Below are 23,336 nucleotides of genomic sequence, written 5' to 3' on the forward strand. Positions count from 1 at the left end.
CATTGGTTGTCCTGCAATTTGATTGGATGAATGCTGTGTGATGAAAACAATGTAGATCTAATTTGATTGGCTGTTGTACTGAGCGCACACACGCTGACACGCAGCACACACGCTGATAGACACAGACGTATAAAATGAAAGATACGGAGCGCTCCCAAATAACTTTTAAAGCTTTAGGTTTTGGGGAAAGTAGCAAGTCATGTCAAGTCAAAAGGCTCAAGTCCAAGTGAAGTCACAAGTCATTGATGTTAAAGTCTAAGTCGAGTTGCAAGTCTCTTTACATTTTGTCAAGTCGAGTCTAAAGTCATCAAATTCATGACTCGAGTCTGACTCGAGTCCAAGTCATGTGACTCGAGTCCACACCTCTGCAAAATGATGCATAGAGCAAACTGAATGTACGATTGTTATTAGCAAAATAAGGGAAATATAACCTTGTAGAGAAATCTAACTTTAAACATCTGTATGCACGGACAACACTTAAGACCTTTTGCATAACAGTGTGTGGAATTACATCATGAAACGATTAATAAACTATATATGTGATCCAGTTGAGTGTTTACAAAGTAAAGGGAGGATTAATCCTGAAAACCTTACTAAAACTTCATGTGAATCGTAACTGACTTAACTATTTATTTATGAAATCTCTTGTATTTATTATTCATTGATTTAAAGGGGCGGTCTAGCTCGGTCGGTAGAGTGGCCGTGCCAGCAACTTGAGGGTTCCAGGTTCGATCCCCGCTTCTGCCATCCTAGTTTGATTGAAACTTTTATTAGTAGATTGCACAGTACGGTACATGTTCCGTACAATTGACCACTAAATGGTAACACCCCAATGACTTCTTCAACTTGTTTAAGTCGGGGTCCACGTTAATCAAAATCACGGTAAAGTCATAGTCACTGCCGTTGTGTCCTTGGGCAAGACACTTTACCCACCTGCGCCCAGTGCCACCCACACTGCTTTAAATGGAACTTTGATATTGGGTTTAAGAGAAAAGCGCTATATAAATATAATTCCCTTCACTAAATTGTGTTACAAATCAAGAACAGGAAGTAAACAAATGTGCTCAATTGTTATGAAGTGGAAAAGGAGCAGGAAGAAATAAGCTTGATATCTTCCTACTCCTTTTCCACTTTAGAACAATTTAGCACATTTGTTTACTTCCTGTTCTTGATTTGCAACACCATTTAGTGAAGGGAATTATATTTATATAGCGCTTTTCTCTATGTAAAGCGCTTTGAGTCACTAGAGAAAAGCGCTATATAAATATAATTCACTTCACTAAATGGTGCTGCAAATTAAGAACAGGAAGTAAACAAATGTGCTCAATTGTTATGAAGTGGAAAGGGAGTAGGAAGAAATCGAGCTTATTTATTCCTACGCCTTTTCCACTTCATAACCATTGAACACGTTTGTTTACTTCCTGTTCTTAATTTGTAACACCATTTAGTGAAGTTAATTATATTTATATAGCGCTTTTCTCTTGTGACTCAAAGCGCTTTAACAGAGTGAAACCCAATATAGAATAAATAAGCTCGATTTCTTCCTACTCCTTTTCCACTTCATAACAATTGAGCACTTTTGTTTACTTCCTGTTCTTAATTTGCGACACCATTTAGTGAAGTGAATTATATTTATATAGCGCTTTTCTCTATGTAAAGCGCTTTGAGTCACTGGAGAAAAGCGCTATATAAATATAATTCATTTCACTAAATGGTGTTGCAAATTAAGAACAGGAAGTAAACAAATGTGTTCAATGGTTATGAAGTGGAAAAGGAGCAGGAAGAAATCGATCTTATTTATTCCTAACCCTTTTCCACTTCATAACAATTGAACACGTTTGTTTACTTCCTGTTCTTAATTTCTAACACCATTGATGTGAATTATATTTATATAGCGCTTTTCTCTCGTGACTCAAAGCGCTTTACATAGTGAAACCCAATATCTCAGGGGTAGGAATAAATAAGTTAAATTTCTTCCCACTCCTTTTTCACTTCATAACAATTGAACACATTTGTTTACTTCCTGTTCTTAATTTGTAACACCATTTAGTGAAGTGAATTATATTTATATAGCGCTTTTCTCTAGTGACTCAAAGCGCTTTTACATAGTGAAACTCAATATCTGAGTTACATTTAAAGCAGTGAAAAAGGAGTAGGAAGATATCAAGCTTATTTATTCCTACCCCTTTTCCACTTCATAACAATTGAACACGTTTGTTTACTTCCTGTTCTTAATTTCTAACACCATTGATGTGAATTATATTTATATAGCGCTTTTCTCTCGTGACTCAAAGCGCTTTACATAGTGAAACCCAATATCTCAGGGGTAGGAATAAATAAGTTCAATTTCTTCCCACTCCTTTTCCACTTCATAACAATTGAACACATTTGTTTACTTCCTGCTCTTAATTTGTAACACCTTTTAGTGAAGTGAATTATATTTATATAGCGCTTTTCTCTAGTGACTCAAAGCGCTTTTACATAGTGAAACTCAATATCTGAGTTACATTTAAAGCAGTGAAAAAGGAGTAGGAAGATATCAAGCTTATTTATTCCTACCCCTTTTCCACTTCATAACAATTGAACACGTTTGTTTACTTCCTGTTCTTAATTTCTAACACCATTGATGTGAATTATATTTATATAGCGTTTTTCTCTCGTGACTCAAAGCGCTTTACATAGTGAAACCCAATATCTCAGGGGTAGGAATAAATAAGTTCAATTTCTTCCCACTCCTTTTCCACTTCATAACAATTGAACACATTTGTTTACTTCCTGTTCTTAATTTGTAACACCTTTTAGTGAAGTGAATTATATTTATATAGCACTTTTCTCTAGTGACTCAAAGCGCTTTTACATAGTGAAACTCAATATCTGAGTTACATTTAAAGCAGTGAAAAAGGAGTAGGAAGATATCAAGCTTATTTATTCCTACCCCTTTTCCACTTCATAACAATTGAAAACGTTTGTTTACTTCCTGTTCTTAATTTGCAACACCATTTAGTGAAGTGAATTATATTTATATAGCGCTTTTCTCTAGTGACTCAAAGCGCTTTACATAGTGAAACCCAATATCTAAGGGGTACGAATAAATAAGCTCGATTTCTTCCCACTCCTTTTCCACTTCATAACATTTGAACACATTTGTTTACTTCCTGTTCTTAATTTGTAACACCTTTTAGTGAAGTGAATTATATTTATATAGCGCTTTTCTCTAGTGACTCAAAGCACTTTTACATAGTGAAACTCAATATCTGAGTTACATTTAAAGCAGTGAAAAAGGAGTAGGAAGAAATCAAGCTTATTTATTCTTACCCCTTTTCCACTTCATAACAATTGAGCACATTTGTTTACTTCCTGTTCTTAATTTGTAACACCATTTAGTGAAGTGAATTATATTTATATAGCGCTTTTCTCTAGTGACTCAAAGCGCTTTACATAGTGAAACCCAATATCTAAGGGGTAGGAATAAATAAGCTCGATTTCTTCCCACTCCTTTTCCACTTCATAACATTTGAACACATTTGTGTACTTCCTGTTCTTAATTTGTGACACCATTTAGTGAAGTGACTTATATTTATATAGCGCTTTTCTCTATGTAAAGCGCTTTTACATAGTGAAACCCAATATCTAAGTTACATTTAAAGCAGTGGAAAAAGGGTAGGAATAAATAAGCTCGATTTCTTCCTACTCTTTTTCCACTTCATAACAATTGAACACATTTGTTTACTTCCTGTTCTTAATTTGTAACACCATTTAGTGAAGTGAATTATATTTATATAGCGCTTTTCTCTCGTGACTCAAAGCGCTTTACATAGTGAAACCCAATACCTAAGGGGTAGGAATAAATAAGCTTAATTTCTTCCTACTCCTTTTCCACTTCATAACAATTGAACACATTTGTTTATTTCCTGTTCTTAATTTGTAACACCATTTAATGAAGTGAATTATATTTATATAGCGCTTTTCTCTAGTGACTCAAAGCGCTTTACATAGTGAAACCCAATATCTAAGGGGTAGGAATAAATAAGCTCGATTTCTTCCCACTCCTTTTCCACTTCATAACAATTGAACACATTTGTTTACTTCCTGTTCTTAATTTGTGACACCTTTTAGTGAAGTGAATTATATTTATATAGCGCTTTTCTCTAGTGACTCAAAGCACTTTTACATAGTGAAACTCAATATCTGAGTTACATTTAAAGCAGTGAAAAAGGAGTAGGAAGAAATCAAGCTTATTTATTCTTACCCCTTTTCCACTTCATAACAATTGAGAACATTTGTTTACTTCCTGTTCTTAATTTGTAACACCATTTAGTAAAGTGAATTATATTTATATAGCGCTTTTCTCTTGTGACTCAAAGCGCTTTACATAGTGAAACCCAATATAAAAGGGGTAGGAATAAATAAGCTCGATTTCTTCCCACTCCTTTTCCACTTCATAACAATTGAACACATTTGTTTACTTCCTGTTCTTAATATGCGACACCATTTAGTGAAGTGAAATATATTTATATAGCGCTTTTCTCTATGTAAAGCGCTTTTACATAGTGAAACCCAATATCTAAGTTACATTTAAAGCAGTGGAAAAAGGGTAGGAATAAATAAGCTCGATTTCTTCCTACTCTTTTTTCACTTCATAGCAATTGAGCACATTTGTTTACTTCCTGTTCTTAATTTGTAACACCATTTAGTGAAGTGAATTATATTTAAATAGCGCTTTTCTCTAGTGACTCAAAGCGCTTTACATAGTGAAACCCAATATCTAAGTTCCATTTAAAGCAGTGTGGGTGGCACTGGGAGCAGGTGGGTAAAGTGTCTTGCCCAAGGACACAACGGCAGTGACTAGGATGGCAGAAGCGGGGATCGAACCCAGAACCCTCGAGTTGCTGGCACGGCCCCTTTTAAATCGACGAATAATAAACACAAGAGATTTCATTAATAAATAGTTAAGTCAGTTATTACATGTCTGAAAAGGAGTAGAAAGAAATGGAGCTTATTTCTTCCTACTCCTTTTCAGACATGTAATGAGAAAATGAAAATATGTCAACAATGTGTACATTTTCCCTGAGGTCATATTTCTCCTCGTTGTGCACATTATGGGTGAGGATTGGAAAGATATTCTGACACGCAATAAAAGGAAAGTGTCATAAAATAAAAGCTAGCACGTAGCATCAAGCTAACAGCTGTACATCAAAGTGCACAGCGGCGCCAAATGACGTCAAAATAAAATCACACTTAATTTCCGCGGGCGACAATAATGACGTGTTGATTATTGATTGACAGGTGTATTAATGCATCATATGTAGCCTAGCTTATTGATTCTTCGTTGCCTACCTTGCTCGTCCTGACACATACACGCACACACTGGATACAAAAAAAGATATATTAAAAAAACAAAAACGGAGCAGAAATCCTTCTTTTCAACGACTAACGGGGCACAAAAGCAGGCAAAAGGAGGTAAGTAACACCACCGGCCCACCCGGCACTGACTGAGAGTTTCCACGTCCCCACTGGGCTCCAGCAACGTGGCACTCGGCGGCGGCGCAGGCCTCCACCCACGAAGAAGAACCACTTCCGGTACAAGGTCCTTCTCGCTAGCATAACATGCTATACGTGGCTGCGGCCGTAGACATCTTCTAAGGGTACGCAGCATGGAGCGCTACTGCCTACTGGCGCTGACGAGACGCGGGGCCGCCATCTTGGAGTGGTGATCCGCTCCACTCAGTGCAATTCATTTGGCAGGAGCAATGAACTGTCAGCGCATTTAATTCATCTTACCTCACTGAATACCACTGATTTTCACACGCTTTTTTGTCATACGTGTAGCTATGATAAAGGACACATGTTTTATTATTCACAGTTTGCTTAACAGTAACAGAATATACTTACACGCTACAAGTGACCAGACGTCCGAGATCAAAACTGGGAATATAATCCCAGAGAAGGGGGGAAAAAACAATCAGCTATTTTTAAATTGAAGAAACAATATGATTAGGTTATATACACATGCGCATATCCTACATAAACAATGGATGAATACATTAGATATCTATATACCTATAGACTAGTGATGGGTTGATGAGGCGTCATGAAGCGTTTCGACACATTGCAAAACTGTATTGATACTGTGTCGATACTGTGTCACTAAATACTGACATCTACTGGACATTAAAAATCCCTACAGGCAACCTATGGACCGACTCAACTGACACTGATTTTATGACCTAGTATGTACAATAATATAAACCAAGTCATTGTATTTCATTTAGGATTATTTCATGCCTTCATTTAAATAAAAATACATTTTAATATTTTTTAGATACAGTCAATAAATAATGTGAACATGTATCATAACATGGAAATATAAGAGAATATGTTGTGAATGAGGATGCTTGTGGACTAGGAATTAGTTTGTTTTTTTTACACATTTTTATTTAAAAAAAACTGTTTTTCCAACGTATTAAATTGTAGACGATTTCTCTTCTTAGTTATTTCTCCGGCTGACAGCATTGAGGTGTATTTTTTAATGTACAACAATTCTGTCGTACAAATGCGACATTTAACCTGCAGAAAATATGAATAGTAAACTAAGAATCATTTTGAAGAGATTTTGAATTATAATAGATCAAGTGGAAACTTTGAGAGAACAGGATGAAACGACAAGGAAATTAACAAATACATTTTTTTCCCGATATATGATCAAAATATTCCCACACGGCGGAAATCTTTCTTTTTGCCTGAGGCTGCTCCATGATCTCCGACGACAATAAATTAGAAATGACCAACGACAGAAGTGCGGCGATTCTGTTGGCAGTAGCATCTCGTTGACAGATGCGCTTCCTTATAAACACAGTTTGGCGCGCAGACACAGTTCGCGTATCGGTCACATGACTGAAACAGCTCATGATCGGTCACATGACTTTCTAAAAGCGGTACGCGCACCGACACAGGGTTTTGCTCTATGAGCTCGACGCATGCGTCGATGCATCGGTGTTGCCGGACCCATCACTACTATAGACTGTATCTCTGTTGCTGCAGCAGCAGAGTTTATTCTGTCTTGACACTTTGTATTGATATTTTCTATTACATTCTTCCCTTAAATGATCATGTTTACAATGATTGTTTTATATGTATGTTTTATGTACGTCGCTTTGGATAAAAGTGTCTGTCAAATACTTCAACATAAACATATATGAACACCTGAAAGTCTTTATATCAGCTAAAACCACCAATCTGTTTCACTGGATTCAGAATAAAAGCAAATTCTGTCTTACCCAACCATGTTAGTATTGAAGATCTTTGCTCCTTCTCAACTCTGTGGTAATATTATTTTCACAAAATACAACCAATAGTACGTTAATGTTAAATCTTACTTGTGAAAAGTAATCCCCCGATTCCTATTTTCAACAGTCCGCTCATTTGAGCAGGAAAACGCTGAACACCATCTTTGTTTTCTACCTGTCAACTGTCAGTTTAGGCTCCTCGTCACCACTTCAAGATGGCGGCCCAATTTCTCGCGTCACAGCAGCCAATGCTGCGTCTACTTAGTACATGTCTATGCTCTTCCCAACCAGCTTACTTTCGCTTCCGGTTTCGTCTTCTTCTTTTAGGGTTTAATCTGCATATCTCACTGGGGTCTTAAACCTCTATGTTTCTAATAAACAAAACCTGGACTAATACACACGTTAACAGTTTTACTTCAAACAGCAAATTACAGTAAAACGAACGAACGAATAAAAAATAAAAAAAACTTACTTTTTGTGCCGGCAGCAGGGTGCTCCTCCCTACCTGCTTACTTCCGCTTTTTGTTTCGCCGCCTTCTTCTACAGTTTAATCTGCATATCTCACCTGTATGTTTCCAATAAACAAAACTTGGACTAATGTAACAAAGCGTTAAAAAATTAACTACAAACAGCAAACTACAGTAAAACTAACAAAACAAAAAAAAACTTACTTTTTGTGCCGGCAGCAGGGTGCTCCTCCCAACCTGCTTACTTCCGCTTTTTGTTTTGCCTTCTTCTTCTACAGTTTAATCTGCATATCTCACCTGTATGTTTCCAATAATCAAAACTTGGACTAATGTAACAAAGCGTTAAAAATGTAACTACAAACAGCAAATTACAGTAAAACTAACAACAAAAAAACTTACTTTTTGTGCCGGCAGCAGGGTGCTCCTCCCAACCTGCTTACTTCCGCTTTTTGTTTCGCCTTCTTCTTCTACAGTTTAATCTGCATATCTCACCTGTATGTTTCTAATAAACAAAACTTGGACTAATGTAACAAAGCGTTAAAAATTTAACTACAAACAGCAAACTACAGTAAAACTAACAAAAAAAAAAAAAATTACTTTTTGTGCCGGCAGCAGGGTGCCCCTCCCTACCTGCTTACTTCCGCTTTTTGTTTCGCCGCCTTCTTCTACAGTTTAATCTGCATATCTCACCTGTATGTTTCCAATAAACAAAACTTGGACTAATGTAACAAAGCGTTAAAAAATTAACTACAAACAGCAAACTACAGTAAAACTAACAAAACCAAAAACAAAACTTACTTTTTGTGCCGGCAGCAGGGTGCTCCTCCCAACCTGCTTACTTCCGCTTTTTGTTTCGCCTTCTTCTTCTACAGTTTAATCTGCATATCTCACCTGTATGTTTCTAATAAACAAAACTTGAACTAATGTAACAAAGCGTTAAAACTAACTACAGTAAAACTAACAACAAAAAAACTTACTTTTTGTGCCGGCAGCAGGGTGCTCCTCCCAACCTGCTTACTTCCGCTTTTTGTTTCGCCGCCTTCTTCTACAGTTTAATCTGCATATCTCCCCTGTATGTTTCTAATAAACAAAACTTGGACTAATGTAACAAAGTGTTAAAAATTTAACTACAAACAGCAAACTACAGTAAAACAAATTTAAAAAAAAAAATTACATTTTGTGCTGGCAGCAGGGTGCTCCTCCCAACCTGCTTACTTACGCTTTTTGTTTCGCCGCCTTCTTCTACAGTTTAATCTGCATATCTCACCTGTATGTTTCTAATAAACAAAACTTGGACTAATGTAACAAAGCGTTAAAAATTTAACTACAAACAGCAAATTACAGTAAAACTAACAAATAAAAAAAAAACTTACTTTTTGTGCCGGCAGCAGGGTGCTCCTCCCTACCTGCTTACTTCCGCTTTTTGTTTTGCCTTCTTCTTCTACAGTTTAATCTGCATATTTCACTCGGGTCTCAAAAAGCCTTAAATGTATTTCACAACTTGATTATTCGCTGTTAAAAAAAACACACATAAACAATTCCCTTCTCAATATTGACAGTTTTCCTTTTTTTCTTTCGTCGCCCATTGAGACATCAGCGAGATGTCATCCCACAGTGCCCCCCACAGGCCGGAAGTGATCATGACACGTGAAGAGTGGAGCTATAAATACAAACTATATATGCATTTCAATTAAATACATAGCTAAAAAGCTTTATTTTTGTACAATTAACTGTACACAATTTTCAAGAGGCTTCCCAAAATGTTTTGGGGAACGATACTTAATATATGTAATGATTTTGATTTGACAGAAGATCAATAAAAGATTCATGTGTTATTTCGATTCTCGAAAATGTTTGAGAAGCTGTTAAAAATGCTTTTCTCTCACATTCTTCCATGTAAAAAACAAACACAAATAGATTTAATTTAAAACTGCTTTTCTACTTCCTGGTTGCCCTCTTGCCTCTTGTGGATTTCTTTGAGTGTGTGTGTGTTTATTTCCAATCAGTGTAGCCTAGCCTTGGTTAATCGTAATTGCTATTATTATTATTATTATTATGGGGAGAATCACAAGATTAGCACTGAACACTAATTACAAATACAAAATAAATATCAAAAGATACATGTTCTGTTTGTCTACTCGGAGCACAAATATACCATATGAAACCCTTTTTTTTTCGTCAGATAGGAAAAAAAGAAAGCAAAACAGTATAAAAGGGGGATAAAAGTGTGTCCATGGATGGCGGCGATGCTCAGGTGAGCGACCTGGAGAGGCAGACGGCGCCGTCCTTCTGTTTCTGTTTTGAATATTCCGTCTATTGTCTCTCTTTCAGGCGTCCGGTGTCCCGCCATTGTTCCTGCCGGGGTTGGGGGGGGGGGGGGTGGTAAGGCGACCTGTTTGCTCCACCCGGCCCCACATCACCCGGCACGAGAGGATGCGACATGTTTTGGCGTGGCTGAGGGAAGAGCTCGCCGCCTAGCTGTTGACGGAGGCACGGTCCGATTTGGCTTTGCCCGCCGAGTTGATTATCCTCATGAGACAGTGTCCGAACTCCTCCAGGATCATGCGCTCGGCCTCCACGTGAGGCTGCCGGGTCTCCTCCGCCAACTTGGCCTGCTCCAGGAGACACTCGCACGTGGCCTCCAACACCTCCTTCGTCACAAACGTGTACGGGAGCCTGGAGGGAAGAAAACAAAACGGAGGCTGTGTTAACCATCAAAGTTAACACGATGATAGCGACTTAACACAGGCACGTTTTTTTTTTTTTTTTTTTACATCACTTCCTGTGCAGTATACACAGGAAGCGGCCGTTTTGGAGAGGCCGAGCCCCCTTGCGTTACGTCCCGTTTACGCAGTCCATTACTTTTTGTATTCAATATGGGTTCAAAAGCCAACAAACCAGCCTGAAAAGAAGGAGGGATTTGCTGTGGACTTATACAAACTGCAGCTCCGCCCCCGGCCCTCCTCCCTCTGCCCCCGCCCCCTTCTATGCCTTGTGACTCTGTCGTCGCTCCTCTTGTCGGTTGTGTACAAATGTGTTCCTTTGTACTTACCAGTGTTTCCCACACATTCATTTATTTGTGGCGGCCCGCCACGAAAGAATTACGTCCGCCACAAATTTTAAAAAAAAAAATTTTTTTTTTTTTTGTCCTGTCCAGCTTCTCAGGCAAATCATATATTTGATGTAGATGCCCATATAGGCTGTTCAGATTTACTTTACAAAAGAGAAGTGTAGGATACTTCTCTTGTTGCCTTATTTGTATTTGACCACTACTGTTTTCTGTTTATTTGTTACTGACTGTGGCAGGACACCTCTGCCTCTGTTTCACTTTATGTTGCTGGTAAATAATATGGTTGTAGTAGTAGGCTAAAGTTAAATTATTTAGTATGCACTAATTAAAGGGGCAGAGCTTTAAGGGACATTTTAGCTTTTATATTTTATAAGATATATTTTTTGTAAGAACCACAATTAATAAATATATTTCAGTGAATAACTTATTGTTCAAATCTGTATATAAATATGTACATAAAGTGTTGTAATTATATTGTAAAATGGATGGATGGATGGACGTTTAAAACAAAACTGTTATTACTAATTAGTAAGTATACATTTTTTGAGCCTTTTTAGAGAAAATCATATCATTGTAGTAAATTATGCAAACTACTCGATGATGTCATGGTGACCACGCCCATAGCCACGCCCCCACCGCCACAGGTATCTTGGCAGTTTATGGGAAACACTGCTTACCACTATCAAGCAGTAGGAGTAGTAAGTACAAATGTGTTCCAGTGTACTTTCTACTCCTACCGAGTAATAATAGCAGTGCAAATATGTTCCTGTGTATCGTATTTTTTCGGACTATAAGCCGCAGTTTTTTTCATAGTTTGGCCGGGGGTGCGACTTATACTCAAGAGCGACTTATGTGTGAAATGATTAACACATTAGCGTAAAATATCAAATAATATTATTGAGCTCATTCACGTAAGAGACTAGACGTATAATATTTCATGGGATTTAGCGATTAGGAGTGACAGATTGTTTGGTAAACGTATAGCATGTTCTATATGTTATAGTTATTTGAATGACTCTTACCATAATATGTTACGTTAACATACCAGGCATGTTCTCAGTTGGTTATTTATGCCTCATATAACGTACACTTATTCAGCCTGTTGTTCACTATTCCTTATTTATTATAAATTGCCTTTCAAATGTCTATTCTTGGTGTTGGCTTCTATCAAATACATTTCCCCAAAAAATGCGACTTATACACCAGTGCGACTTATATATGTTATTTTCCTTCTTTATTATGCATTTTCGGCCGGTGCGACTTATACTCCGAAAAATACGGTACTTACTACTCCTACTGAGTAATAGTAGTAAGTGCACATGTGTTCCTTTGTACTATAGTGTTCTTACTACTCCTGCTGAGTAATAATAGTAAGTACAAATATGTTCCTGTGTACTTACTACTTCTACTGAGTAGAGATGGCCGATAAATACTTTAAAATGTAATATCGGAAATTATCGGTATCGTTTTTTTTTATTATCGGTATCGTTTTTTTTTGTTTTTTTTTAAATTAAATCAACATAAAAAACACAAGATACACTTACAATTAGTGCACCACCCCAAAAAACCTCCCTCCCCCATTTACACAAAAGGGTTGTTTCTTTCTGTTATTAATATTCTGGTTCCTACATTATATATCAATATGTATCAATACAGTCTGCAAGGGATACAGTCCGTAAGCACACATGATTGTGCGTGCTGCTGGTCCACTAATAGTACTAACCTTTAACAGTTAATTTTACTCATTTTCATTAATTACTAGTTTCTATGTAACTGTTTTTATATTGTTTTACTTTCTTTTTTATTCAAGAAAATGTTTTTAATTTATTTATATTATTTTATAAATAATTTTAAAAAGGACCTTATTGACCTGGTTGTCCAAATTAGGCATAATAATGTGTTAATTCCACGACTATATATCGGTATCGGTTGATATCGGTATCAGTAATTAAGAGTTGGACAATATCGGAATATCGGATATCGGTAAAAAAAGCCATTATCGGACATCCCTACTACTGAGTAATAGTAAGTGCACATAATAATAATAATAATACCTGGGATTTATATAGCGCTTTTCTAAGTACCCAAAGTTGCTTTACATGTTAAAAACCCATCTTTCATTCACACCTGGTGGTGGTAAGCTACTTTCGTAGCCACAGCTGCCCTGGGGTAAACTGACGGAAGCGTGGCTGCCAATTTGCGCCTACGGCCCCTCCGACCACCACCTATCATTCATTCCACATTCATTCACCGGTGTGAGCGGCACCGGGGGCCCAAGGACACAACGGCATGGTAAGAGGCGGGGAGCGAACCTGCGACCCTCAGGTTTCTGACACGGGCGCTCTACCCACTACGCCATGCCGTCCCACATGTGTTCCTGTGTACTATAGTGTTCTTACTACACCTACTGAGTAATAATAGTAAGTACAAATATGTTCCTGTGTACTTACTACTCCTACTGAGTAATAGTAGTAAGTGCACATGTGTTCCTGTGTACTATAGTGTTCTTACTACTCCTACTGACTAATAGTAGTAAGTGCACATATGTTCCTGTGTACTATAGTGTACTTACTACTCCTACTGAGTAATAGTAGTAAGTGCACATGTGTTCCTGTGTACTATAGTGTTCTTACTACTCCTACTGAGTAATAGTAGTAAGTGCACATATGTTCCTGTGTACAATAGTGTTCTTACTACTCCTACTAAGTAATAATAGTAAGTGCACATGTGTTCCTGTGTACTATAGTGTTCTTACTACTCCTACTGAGTAATAATAGTAAGTACAAATATGTTCCTGTGTACTTACTACTCCTACTGAGTAATAGTAGTAAGTGCACATGTGTTCCTGTGTACTATAGTGTTCTTACTACTCCTACTGACTAATAGTAGTAAGTGCACATAGGTTCCTGTGTACTATAGTGTACTTACTACTCCTACTGAGTAATAGTAGTAAGTGCACATGTGTTCCTGTGTACTATAGTGTTCTTACTACTCCTACTGAGTAATAGTAGTAAGTGCACATATGTTCCTGTGTACTATAGTGTTCTTACTACTCCTACTGAGTAATAATAGTAAGTGCACATGTGTTCCTGTGTACTATAGTGTTCTTACTACTCCTACTGAGTAATAATAGTAAGTACAAATATGTTCCTGTGTACTTACTACTCCTACTGAGTAATAGTAGTAAGTGCACATGTGTTCCTGTGTACAATAGTGTTCTTACTACTCCTACTGACTAATAGTAGTAAGTGCACATATGTTCCTGTGTACTATAGTGTACTTACTACTCCTACTGAGTAATAGTAGTAAGTGCACATGTGTTCCTGTGTACTATAGTGTTCTTACTACTCCTACTGAGTAATAGTAGTAAGTGCACATATGTTCCTGTGTACTATAGTGTTCTTACTACTCCTACTAAGTAATAATAGTAAGTGCACATGTGTTCCTGTGTACTATAGTGTTCTTACTACTCCTACTGAGTAATAATAGTAAGTACAAATATGTTCCTGTGTACTTACTACTCCTACTGAGTAATAGTAGTAAGTGCACATGTGTTCCTGTGTACTATAGTGTTCTTACTACTCCTACTGAGTAATAGTAGTAAGTGCACAAATGTTCCTGTGTACTATAGTGTACTTACTACTCCTACTGAGTAATAGTAGTAAGTGCACATATGTTCCTGTGTACTATAGTGTTCTTACTACTCCTACTGAGTAATAATAGTAAGTGCACATGTGTTCCTGTGTACTATAGTGTTCTTACTACTTCTACTGGGTAATAGTCGTAAGTACAAATGTGTTCCTTTGTACTTACTAGTATCACGCAGTAGGAGTAGTAAGTACAAATGTGTTACAGTGTACTTTCTAGTCCTACTGAGTAATAATAGTAAGTATAAATGTGTTCCTGTGTACTTACTACTCCTACTGGTATTGCCGAAAACTGTATCACGATATAAGTGTTTTATATCGGTCGATATTGATCATTTTTATGACATATTGGAAATAAGGGCCAGGAGATAATTACATTAAATGTAAACATTTGAACAAAAGCAGTGAAGTTGTTACGTTGTGTAAATGGTAAATAAAAAAATAATACAATGATTTGCAAATCATTTTCAACTTATATTCAATTGAATAGACTGCAAAGACAAGATACTTCATGTTCACACTCAGCATCAAGGGTTGGAATTGGGGGTTAAATCACCAAAAATGATTCCCGGGCGCGGCCACCGCTGCTGCTCACTGCTCCCCTCACCTCCCAGGGGGTGAAAAGGGGGATGGGTCAAATGCAGAGGTTAATTTCACCACACCTAGTGTGTGTGTGTGACAATCATTGCTACTTTAACTTAAGTTTGTTAGCATTAAAAACTTGAAACTGATTTATTACAAGTTAACCACGGATCAAATGTGATTAAACATTTTAATCGTCTGCCAGCCATAGTTCTAAATATGACTTCGCTCGCTGGCGGACTTTTAGTCCCAAGTACGCGTGTCTCCTACCTGCCGCCTCCACTTGAGATGACGGGCGTGGTCCTCATGAGCAGGTCTGAGATCTGCGAGGAGAGCTTGGTCTTGGCGGCCGTCTGCTGCTGGACTCTCACCTCGGCGGCGTCGGCCAGGTGCATCAGCGTTTTCCTCTCTTGGCTTTCCTCGAAGTTCTTACAGCCCACACACTTGCAGATGGACGAGCACATGATCTTGGCCTGGTTGGGGAGGTGGAGAAGAAGAAGGAGGTGTTACGTTGTTTGTGGAGGTTGACAAAGCGACCAATCAGGACCCACCTCGTAGCACTCGCAGTAGTTCTTCAAACAACCCGAGCGCTTGCAGTTGCAACCTTTACTGTGGCGCCGGTCCGACTCTCCCTCCTTGCCCTTCCCGATTTTAGGCTTGAAGGCCTCCGGGTTGCGGTCCAAACACGTCTGAAGACGGCCACACCTTTATTGAAAGTAAAAGGCCCGAACCTGCGGCTTACCTTGATGGCTTTGGAGCGCTCGGACTCGTGCTCCAGGTTGTTGAAGCAGTTGTTGCAGTTGCAGTTGTTGCAGAACTCCCCGTTGGCGAAGCAGTCGCAGTATCTGGAGAAGAGCGTTGGCGCACACAATGAGTGGACCGCACACGCCCATCAGGACCGGGCCGTACTCACAGTTTCAGACACTGGGACTTGGTGCAGTTGCAGGGTTTCCTCGGCCTGGAGGTGGCATCCACCGCCGACATGCTGACCACCAACGACACCATCGAGACAAAATGAACAAGACAAAAGCATAATATAAGTGTTTTATCATAATGCGCTAGCTCGATGCTAATTTGCCACAGGTGTCAAACTCAAGGCCACTTCATTTTATTTGGCCCTCGAAAGCCTGGAAATAATACGTATCAATAAAGTACTGAAACTTTTCTGACTAAATGTATTTTCTTTCTATTCTGGGAGAAAAAATATAGATGTACTCCATGTGATGGCAAATTATGTCAACTTAAATATTGTCTAATTATGCAAAAATATATCATCAAACCATTTTTTATATAGAAATAAATATTCTAATAATAATGATTTCAAAGCAAGTTATCCATCAAACTGTGCAATGCAAAAGTAGCAATAGATTTCAGGGTCAAATTGTGAAATTTAATGTGGTTTTTACAACATTTTTCTCTAAATGAATAAAAAAAGTACTTTTTTTACTGTAATAAACTGTATATTATGCAAAAATATATTATCAAACCATTTTTTAAATAGAAATAAATACTAATAATAATGATTTCAAAGCAAGTTATGCATCAAACTGTGCAATGCAAAAGTAGCAATAGATTTTGAGGTCAAATTGTGAAATTTACAAGAATTTTATCTAAATGAAAAAAAAACAGTACTTTTTTTTACTGTAATAAACTGTATATTATGCAAAAATATATTATCAAACCATTTTTTAAATATAAATAAATACTAATAATAATGACTTCAAAGCACGTTATCCATCAAACTGTGCAATGCAAAAGTAGCAATAGATTTCATGGTCAAATTGTGAAATTTGCAAAATTTTTCTCTAAATTAAAAAAACAAACTACTTTTTTTACTGTAATAAACTGTATATTATGCAAAAATATATTATCAAACCATTTTTTAAATAGAAATAAATACTAATAATAATGATTTCAAAGCAAGTTATGCATCAAACTGTGCAATGCAAAAGTAGCAATAGATTTTGTGGTCAAATTGTGAAATTTACAAGAATTTTATCTAAATGAAAAAAAACAGTACTTTTTTTTTACTGTAATAAACTGTATATTGTGCAAAAATATATTATCAAACCATTTTTTAAATATAAATAAATACTAATAATAATGACTTCAAAGCACGTTATCCATCAAACTGTGCAATGCAAAAGTAGCAATAGATTTCATGGTCAAATTGTGAAATTTGCAATATTTTTCTCTAAATGAAAAAAAAAACAGTACTTTTTTTACTGTAATTTTACTGCATTTTTTAAATATAAATAAACACTAATAATAATGACTTCAAAGCAAGTTTTCCATCAAACTGTGCAATGCAAAAGTAGCAATAGATTTCATGGTGAAATTGTGAAATTTACTGTGGTTTTTACAACATTTTTCTCTAAATAAAAAAAAAAACAGTACTTTTTTTACTGTAATAAACTGTATATTATGCAAAAATATATTATCAAACCGTTTTTTAAATATAAATAAATACTAATAATAATGACTTCAAAGCACGTTATCCATCAAACTGTGCAATGCAAAAGTAGCAATAGATTTCATGGTCAAATTGTGAAATTTGCAACATTTTTCTCTAAATGAAAAAAAAACAGTACTTTTTTACTGTAATTTTACTGCATTTTTTAAATATAAATAAACACTAATAATAATGACTTCAAAGCAAGTTTTCCATCAAAATGTGCAATGCAAAAGTAGCAATAGATTTCATGGTGAAATTGTGAAATTTACTGTGGTTTTTACAACATTTTTCTCTAAATAAAAAAAAAAACAGTACTTTTTTTACTGTAATAAACTGTATATTATGCAAAAATATACTATCAAACCATTTTTAAATATAAATAAATATTAATAATAATGACTTCAAAGCACGTTATCCATCAAACTGTGCAATGCAAAAGTAGCAATAGATTTCATGGTCAAATTGTGAAATTTACAAGAATTTTATCTAAATGAAAAAAAAACAGTACTTTTTTTTACTGTAATAAACTGTATATTATGCAAAAATATATTATCAAACCATTTTTTAAATATAAATAAATACTAATAATAATGACTTCAAAGCACGTTATCCATCAAACTGTGCAATGCAAAAGTAGCAATAGATTTCATGGTCAAATTGTGAAATTTGCAAAATTTTTCTCTAAATTAAAAAAACAAACTACTTTTTTTACTGTAATAAACTGTATATTATGCAAAAATATATTATCAAACCATTTTTTAAATAGAAATAAATACTAATAATAATGATTTCAAAGCAAGTTATGCATCAAACTGTGCAATGCAAAAGTAGCAATAGATTTTGTGGTCAAATTGTGAAATTTACAAGAATTTTATCTAAATGAAAAAAAACAGTACTTTTTTTTTACTGTAATAAACTGTATATTGTGCAAAAATATATTATCAAACCATTTTTTAAATATAAATAAATACTAATAATAATGACTTCAAAGCACGTTATCCATCAAACTGTGCAATGCAAAAGTAGCAATAGATTTCATGGTCAAATTGTGAAATTTGCAATATTTTTCTCTAAATGAAAAAAAAAACAGTACTTTTTTTACTGTAATTTTACTGCATTTTTTAAATATAAATAAACACTAATAATAATGACTTCAAAGCAAGTTTTCCATCAAACTGTGCAATGCAAAAGTAGCAATAGATTTCATGGTGAAATTGTGAAATTTACTGTGGTTTTTACAACATTTTTCTCTAAATAAAAAAAAAAACAGTACTTTTTTTACTGTAATAAACTGTATATTATGCAAAAATATATTATCAAACCGTTTTTTAAATATAAATAAATACTAATAATAATGACTTCAAAGCACGTTATCCATCAAACTGTGCAATGCAAAAGTAGCAATAGATTTCATGGTCAAATTGTGAAATTTGCAACATTTTTCTCTAAATGAAAAAAAAACAGTACTTTTTTACTGTAATTTTACTGCATTTTTTAAATATAAATAAACACTAATAATAATGACTTCAAAGCAAGTTTTCCATCAAAATGTGCAATGCAAAAGTAGCAATAGATTTCATGGTGAAATTGTGAAATTTACTGTGGTTTTTACAACATTTTTCTCTAAATAAAAAAAAAAACAGTACTTTTTTTACTGTAATAAACTGTATATTATGCAAAAATATACTATCAAACCATTTTTAAATATAAATAAATATTAATAATAATGACTTCAAAGCACGTTATCCATCAAACTGTGCAATGCAAAAGTAGCAATAGATTTCATGGTCAAATTGTGAAACTTGCAACATTTTCCTCTAAATGAAAAAAAATAGTACTTTTTTTACTGTCATTTTACTGCATTTTTTAAATATAAATAAACACTAATAAGAATGATTTCAAAGCAAGTTTTCCATCAAACTGTGCAATGCAAAAGTAGCAATAGATTTCATGGTGAAATTGTGAAATTTACTGTGGTTTTTACAACATTTTTCTCTAAATAAAAAAAAAACAGTACTTTTTTTTACTGTAATAAACTGTATATTATGCAAAAATATATTATCAAACCATTTTTTAAATATAAATAAATACTAATAATAATGACTTCAAAGCACGTTATCCATCAAACTGTGCAATGCAAAAGTAGCAATAGATTTCATGGTCAAATTGTGAAATTTGCAACATTTTTCTCTAAATGAAAAAAAAAAACAGTACTTTTTTTACTGTAATAAACTGTATATTATGCAAAAATATATTATCAAACCATTTTTTAAATATAAATAAATACTAATAATAATGACTTCAAAGCATGTTATCCATCAAACTGTGCAATGCAAAAGTAGCAATAGATTTCATGGTCAAATTGTGAAATTTGCAACATTTTTCTCTAAATGAAAAAAAAACAGTACTTTTTTTACTGTAATTTTACTGCATTTTTTAAATATAAATAAACACTAATAATAATGACTTCAAAGCAAGTTTTCCATCAAACTGTGCAATGCAAAAGTAGCAATAGATTTCAGGGTCAAACTGTGAAATTTACTGTGGTTTTTACAACATTTTTCTCTAAATAAAAAAAAAAAACAGTACTTTTTTTACTGTAATAAACTGTATATTATGCAAAAATATATTATCGAACCATTTTTAAATATAAATAAATACAAATAATAATGATTTCAAAGCAAGTTATCCATCAAACTGTGCAATGCAAAAGTAGCAATAGATTTCATGGTCAAATTGTGAAATGTACAAAATTTTTCTCTAAATAAAAATGGTCCGGTAAATACTGTACTATCTACGTGGGTTGACCTACTCAGTGGCCTTGTGGTTAGAGTGTCCGCCCTGAGATGGGTATGTTGTGAGTTTAAACCCCGGCCGAGTCATACCAAAGACTATAAAAATGGGACCCATTACCTCCCCAAATTGTGAAATTTACTGTGGTTTTTACAACATTTTTCTCTAAAGGAAAAAAACAGTACTTTTTTTTTACTGTAATAAACTGTGGTGATGTTTTGGCATTTACAGTAATGCACCCAAAAATCTACACTTGTTGATTTGTGGTGAAAAAACAAATGTAAATTTTACAGTAAAATTCTGGCAACTGAGCTGCCTTTTTTTTTTTTTTACCATAAAAACAGCAGTACTGTTTTTCCATTTACAGTAATATACACTACATTTTGAGGTGAAATTATCGCAATTTACTATATTTTTTTGACAGTTTAGTTAAAAAAAAATCTGCTTATAAAATGCATTAAAAAAATGGTGTAATAATAGTAGTCACTGTTAGAAGCGGCCCTCCGGGGCCAAACATAACTGTGAAAACGACTTTGACACCTCTGAGTTATGCCATATACATGCTACCGATTAGCATTAGCAATTTTACATGCCGATTTCAAGACCTCCAAACTGAACTAAAACTCAGATGAAGCTTACAATCAAACAGCTGGTGTGTCAAAAGTAGGGCTGGGTGATATGGCCGAAAACTGTATCACCATATAAGTGTTTTATATCGGTCCATATTGATCATTTTTGATATTTTTATGATATATTGGAAATAAGGGCCAGGAGATAAATACATTAGGGATGTCCGATAATGGCTTTTTGCCGATATCCGATATTCCGATATTGTCCAACTCTTTAATTACCGATACCGATATCAACCGATACCGATATCAACCGATATATGCAGTCGTGGAATTAACACATTATTATGCCTAATTTGGACAACCAGGTATGGTGAAGATAAGGTACTTTTTAAAAAAATTAGTCAAATAAGATAAATAAATTAAAAACATTTTCTTGAATAAAAAAGAAAGTACAACAATATAAAAACAGTTACATAGAAACTAGTAATGAATGAAAATTAGTAAAATTAACTGTTAAAGGTTAGTACTATTAGTGGACCAGCAGCACGCACAATCATGTGTGCTTACGTACTGTATCCCTTGCAGACTGTATTGATATATATTGATATATAATGTAGGAACCAGAATATTATTAACAGAAAGAAACAAACCTTTTGTGTGAATGAGTGTAAATAGGGGAGGGAGGTTTTTTGGGTTGGTGCACTAATTGTAAGTGTATCTTGTGTTTTTTATGTTGATTTAATTAATAAAAAAAACAAAAAACGATACCGATAATAAAAAAACCGATACCGATAATTTCCGATATTACATTTTAACGCATATATCGGCCGATAATAACGACAGGCCGATATTATCGGACATCTATAATTAAATGTAAACATTTGTACAAAAGCCAAAAGCAGTGAAGTTGTCACGTTGTGTAAAAGGTAAATAAAAAGAGAATACAATGATTTGCAAATCCTTTTCAACTTATATTCAATTGAATAGACTGCTAAGACAACATATTTTGGTTGATTATATAACCGAAATAAACTCATTTCATTCATTCATTATTTCATGTTCACACTGAGAATCTTTTTTTTTTTTTTTGCAAATAATCATTAACTTAGAATTTAATGGGGCGGTATAGCTCGGTTGGTAGAGCGGCCGTGCCAGCAACTTGAAAGTTGCAGGTTCGATCCCCGCTTCCGCCATCCTAGTCACTGCCGTTGTGTCCTTGGGCAAGACACTTTACCCACCTGCTCCCAGTGCCACCCACACTGGTTTGAATGTAACTTAGATATTGGGTTTCACTATGTAAAGCGCTTTGAGTCACTTGAGAAAAAGCGCTATATAAATGTAATTCACTTCACTAATTCACAATTACAGCTACACATTGCAAAAAAGGCATTTTTACCAGTGTGTTACATGGCCTTTCCTTTTAACAACACTCAGTAAAGGTTTGGGAACTGAGGAGACACATTTTTGAAGAGGAATTCTTTCCCATTCTTGCTTGATGTAGAGCTTAAGTTGTTCAACAGTCTCCCTTCTCATATTTTAGCCTTCACACATTTTCAATGGGAGACAGGTCTGGACTACAGGCAGGCCAGTCTAGTACCCGCACTCTTTTACTATGAAGCCACGTTGATGTAACACGTGGCTTGGCATTGTCTTGCTGAAATAAGCAGGGGCGTCCATGGTAACGTTGCTTGGATGGCAACATATGTTGCTCCAAAAGCTGTATGTACCTTTCAGCATTAATGGCGCCTTCACAGATGTGTAAGTTACCCATGTCTTGGCCACTAATACACCCCCATACCATCACACATGCTGCCTTTTACACTTTGACCCTAGAACAGTCCGGATGGTTCTTTTCCTCTTTGTTCCGGAGGACACGTCGTCCACAGTTTCCAACACAATTTGAAATGTGGACTCATCAGACCACAGAACACTTTTCCATTTTGCATCAGTCCAACACCCAGCAAAGCGTTTCTGGGTGTTGTTGATAAATGGCTTTGGCTTTGCATAGTAGAGTTTTAACTTGCACTTACAGACGTAGCGACCAACTGTAGTTACTGACAGTGGGTTTCTGAAGTGTTCCTGAGCCCATGTGGTGATATCCTTTACACACTGATGTCGCTTGTTGATGCAGTACAGCCTGAGGGATCGGAGGTCCGTAATATCATGGCTTATGTGCAGTGATTTCTCCAGATTCTCTGAACCTTTTGATCAGGGGTCCCCATTGACTCAGGGGCCGCATTGGGTTAAAAAAATTTGGCCGGGGGCCGGGCTGTGTATATATATCTATATATATATATATATATATATATATATATATATATATATATATATATATATATATATATATATATATATATATATACATTGTCTTTATATTCCAGCGAGTTAATCCGTTTTGTCATTAACATCAACATTTAACATTGTCACGTTATCGATGGGAAAATTTATTTTTAGACAATATGAT

The 23,336-nt window shown here is 35.3% G+C and overlaps 2 protein-coding genes across 8 annotated transcripts in view; both read right to left on the reverse strand.

Annotated features, from left to right (window-relative positions):
- Positions 1–5,581, reverse strand: part of sec31a (SEC31 homolog A, COPII coat complex component) — a 55,856-nt gene extending 50,275 nt beyond the window's left edge. For 3 of the 6 annotated variants that reach the window (XM_062057372.1, XM_062057373.1, XM_062057371.1), the window contains exon 1: positions 5,338–5,579. The gene's annotated coding sequence lies outside the window, so the exon portion shown is untranslated. Of the gene's footprint in view, positions 1–5,337 lie in introns of all 6 variants that reach the window. The other 3 variants (XM_062057374.1, XM_062057375.1, XM_062057376.1) reach the window with 3 other exon arrangements.
- Positions 5,582–9,433: 3,852 nt separating this feature from the next.
- Positions 9,434–23,336, reverse strand: part of lin54 (lin-54 DREAM MuvB core complex component) — a 44,089-nt gene continuing 30,186 nt past the window's right edge. For both annotated transcript variants that reach the window (XM_062055233.1, XM_062055234.1), the window contains exons 10-14: positions 15,966–16,037; positions 15,795–15,897; positions 15,604–15,741; positions 15,323–15,525; positions 9,434–10,429 (exon numbers count right to left, since the gene is read on the reverse strand). In XM_062055233.1, coding sequence (XP_061911217.1) covers positions 10,228–10,429; positions 15,323–15,525; positions 15,604–15,741; positions 15,795–15,897; positions 15,966–16,037 — 718 coding nt within the window. In that variant the 3' untranslated portion in view covers positions 9,434–10,227. The remainder of the gene's footprint in view (positions 10,430–15,322; positions 15,526–15,603; positions 15,742–15,794; positions 15,898–15,965; positions 16,038–23,336) is intronic.

Source organism: Entelurus aequoreus, linkage group LG08 (genome assembly GCF_033978785.1).
Source record: "Entelurus aequoreus isolate RoL-2023_Sb linkage group LG08, RoL_Eaeq_v1.1, whole genome shotgun sequence".
NCBI classification, from domain to species: Eukaryota; Metazoa; Chordata; class Actinopteri; order Syngnathiformes; family Syngnathidae; genus Entelurus; species Entelurus aequoreus.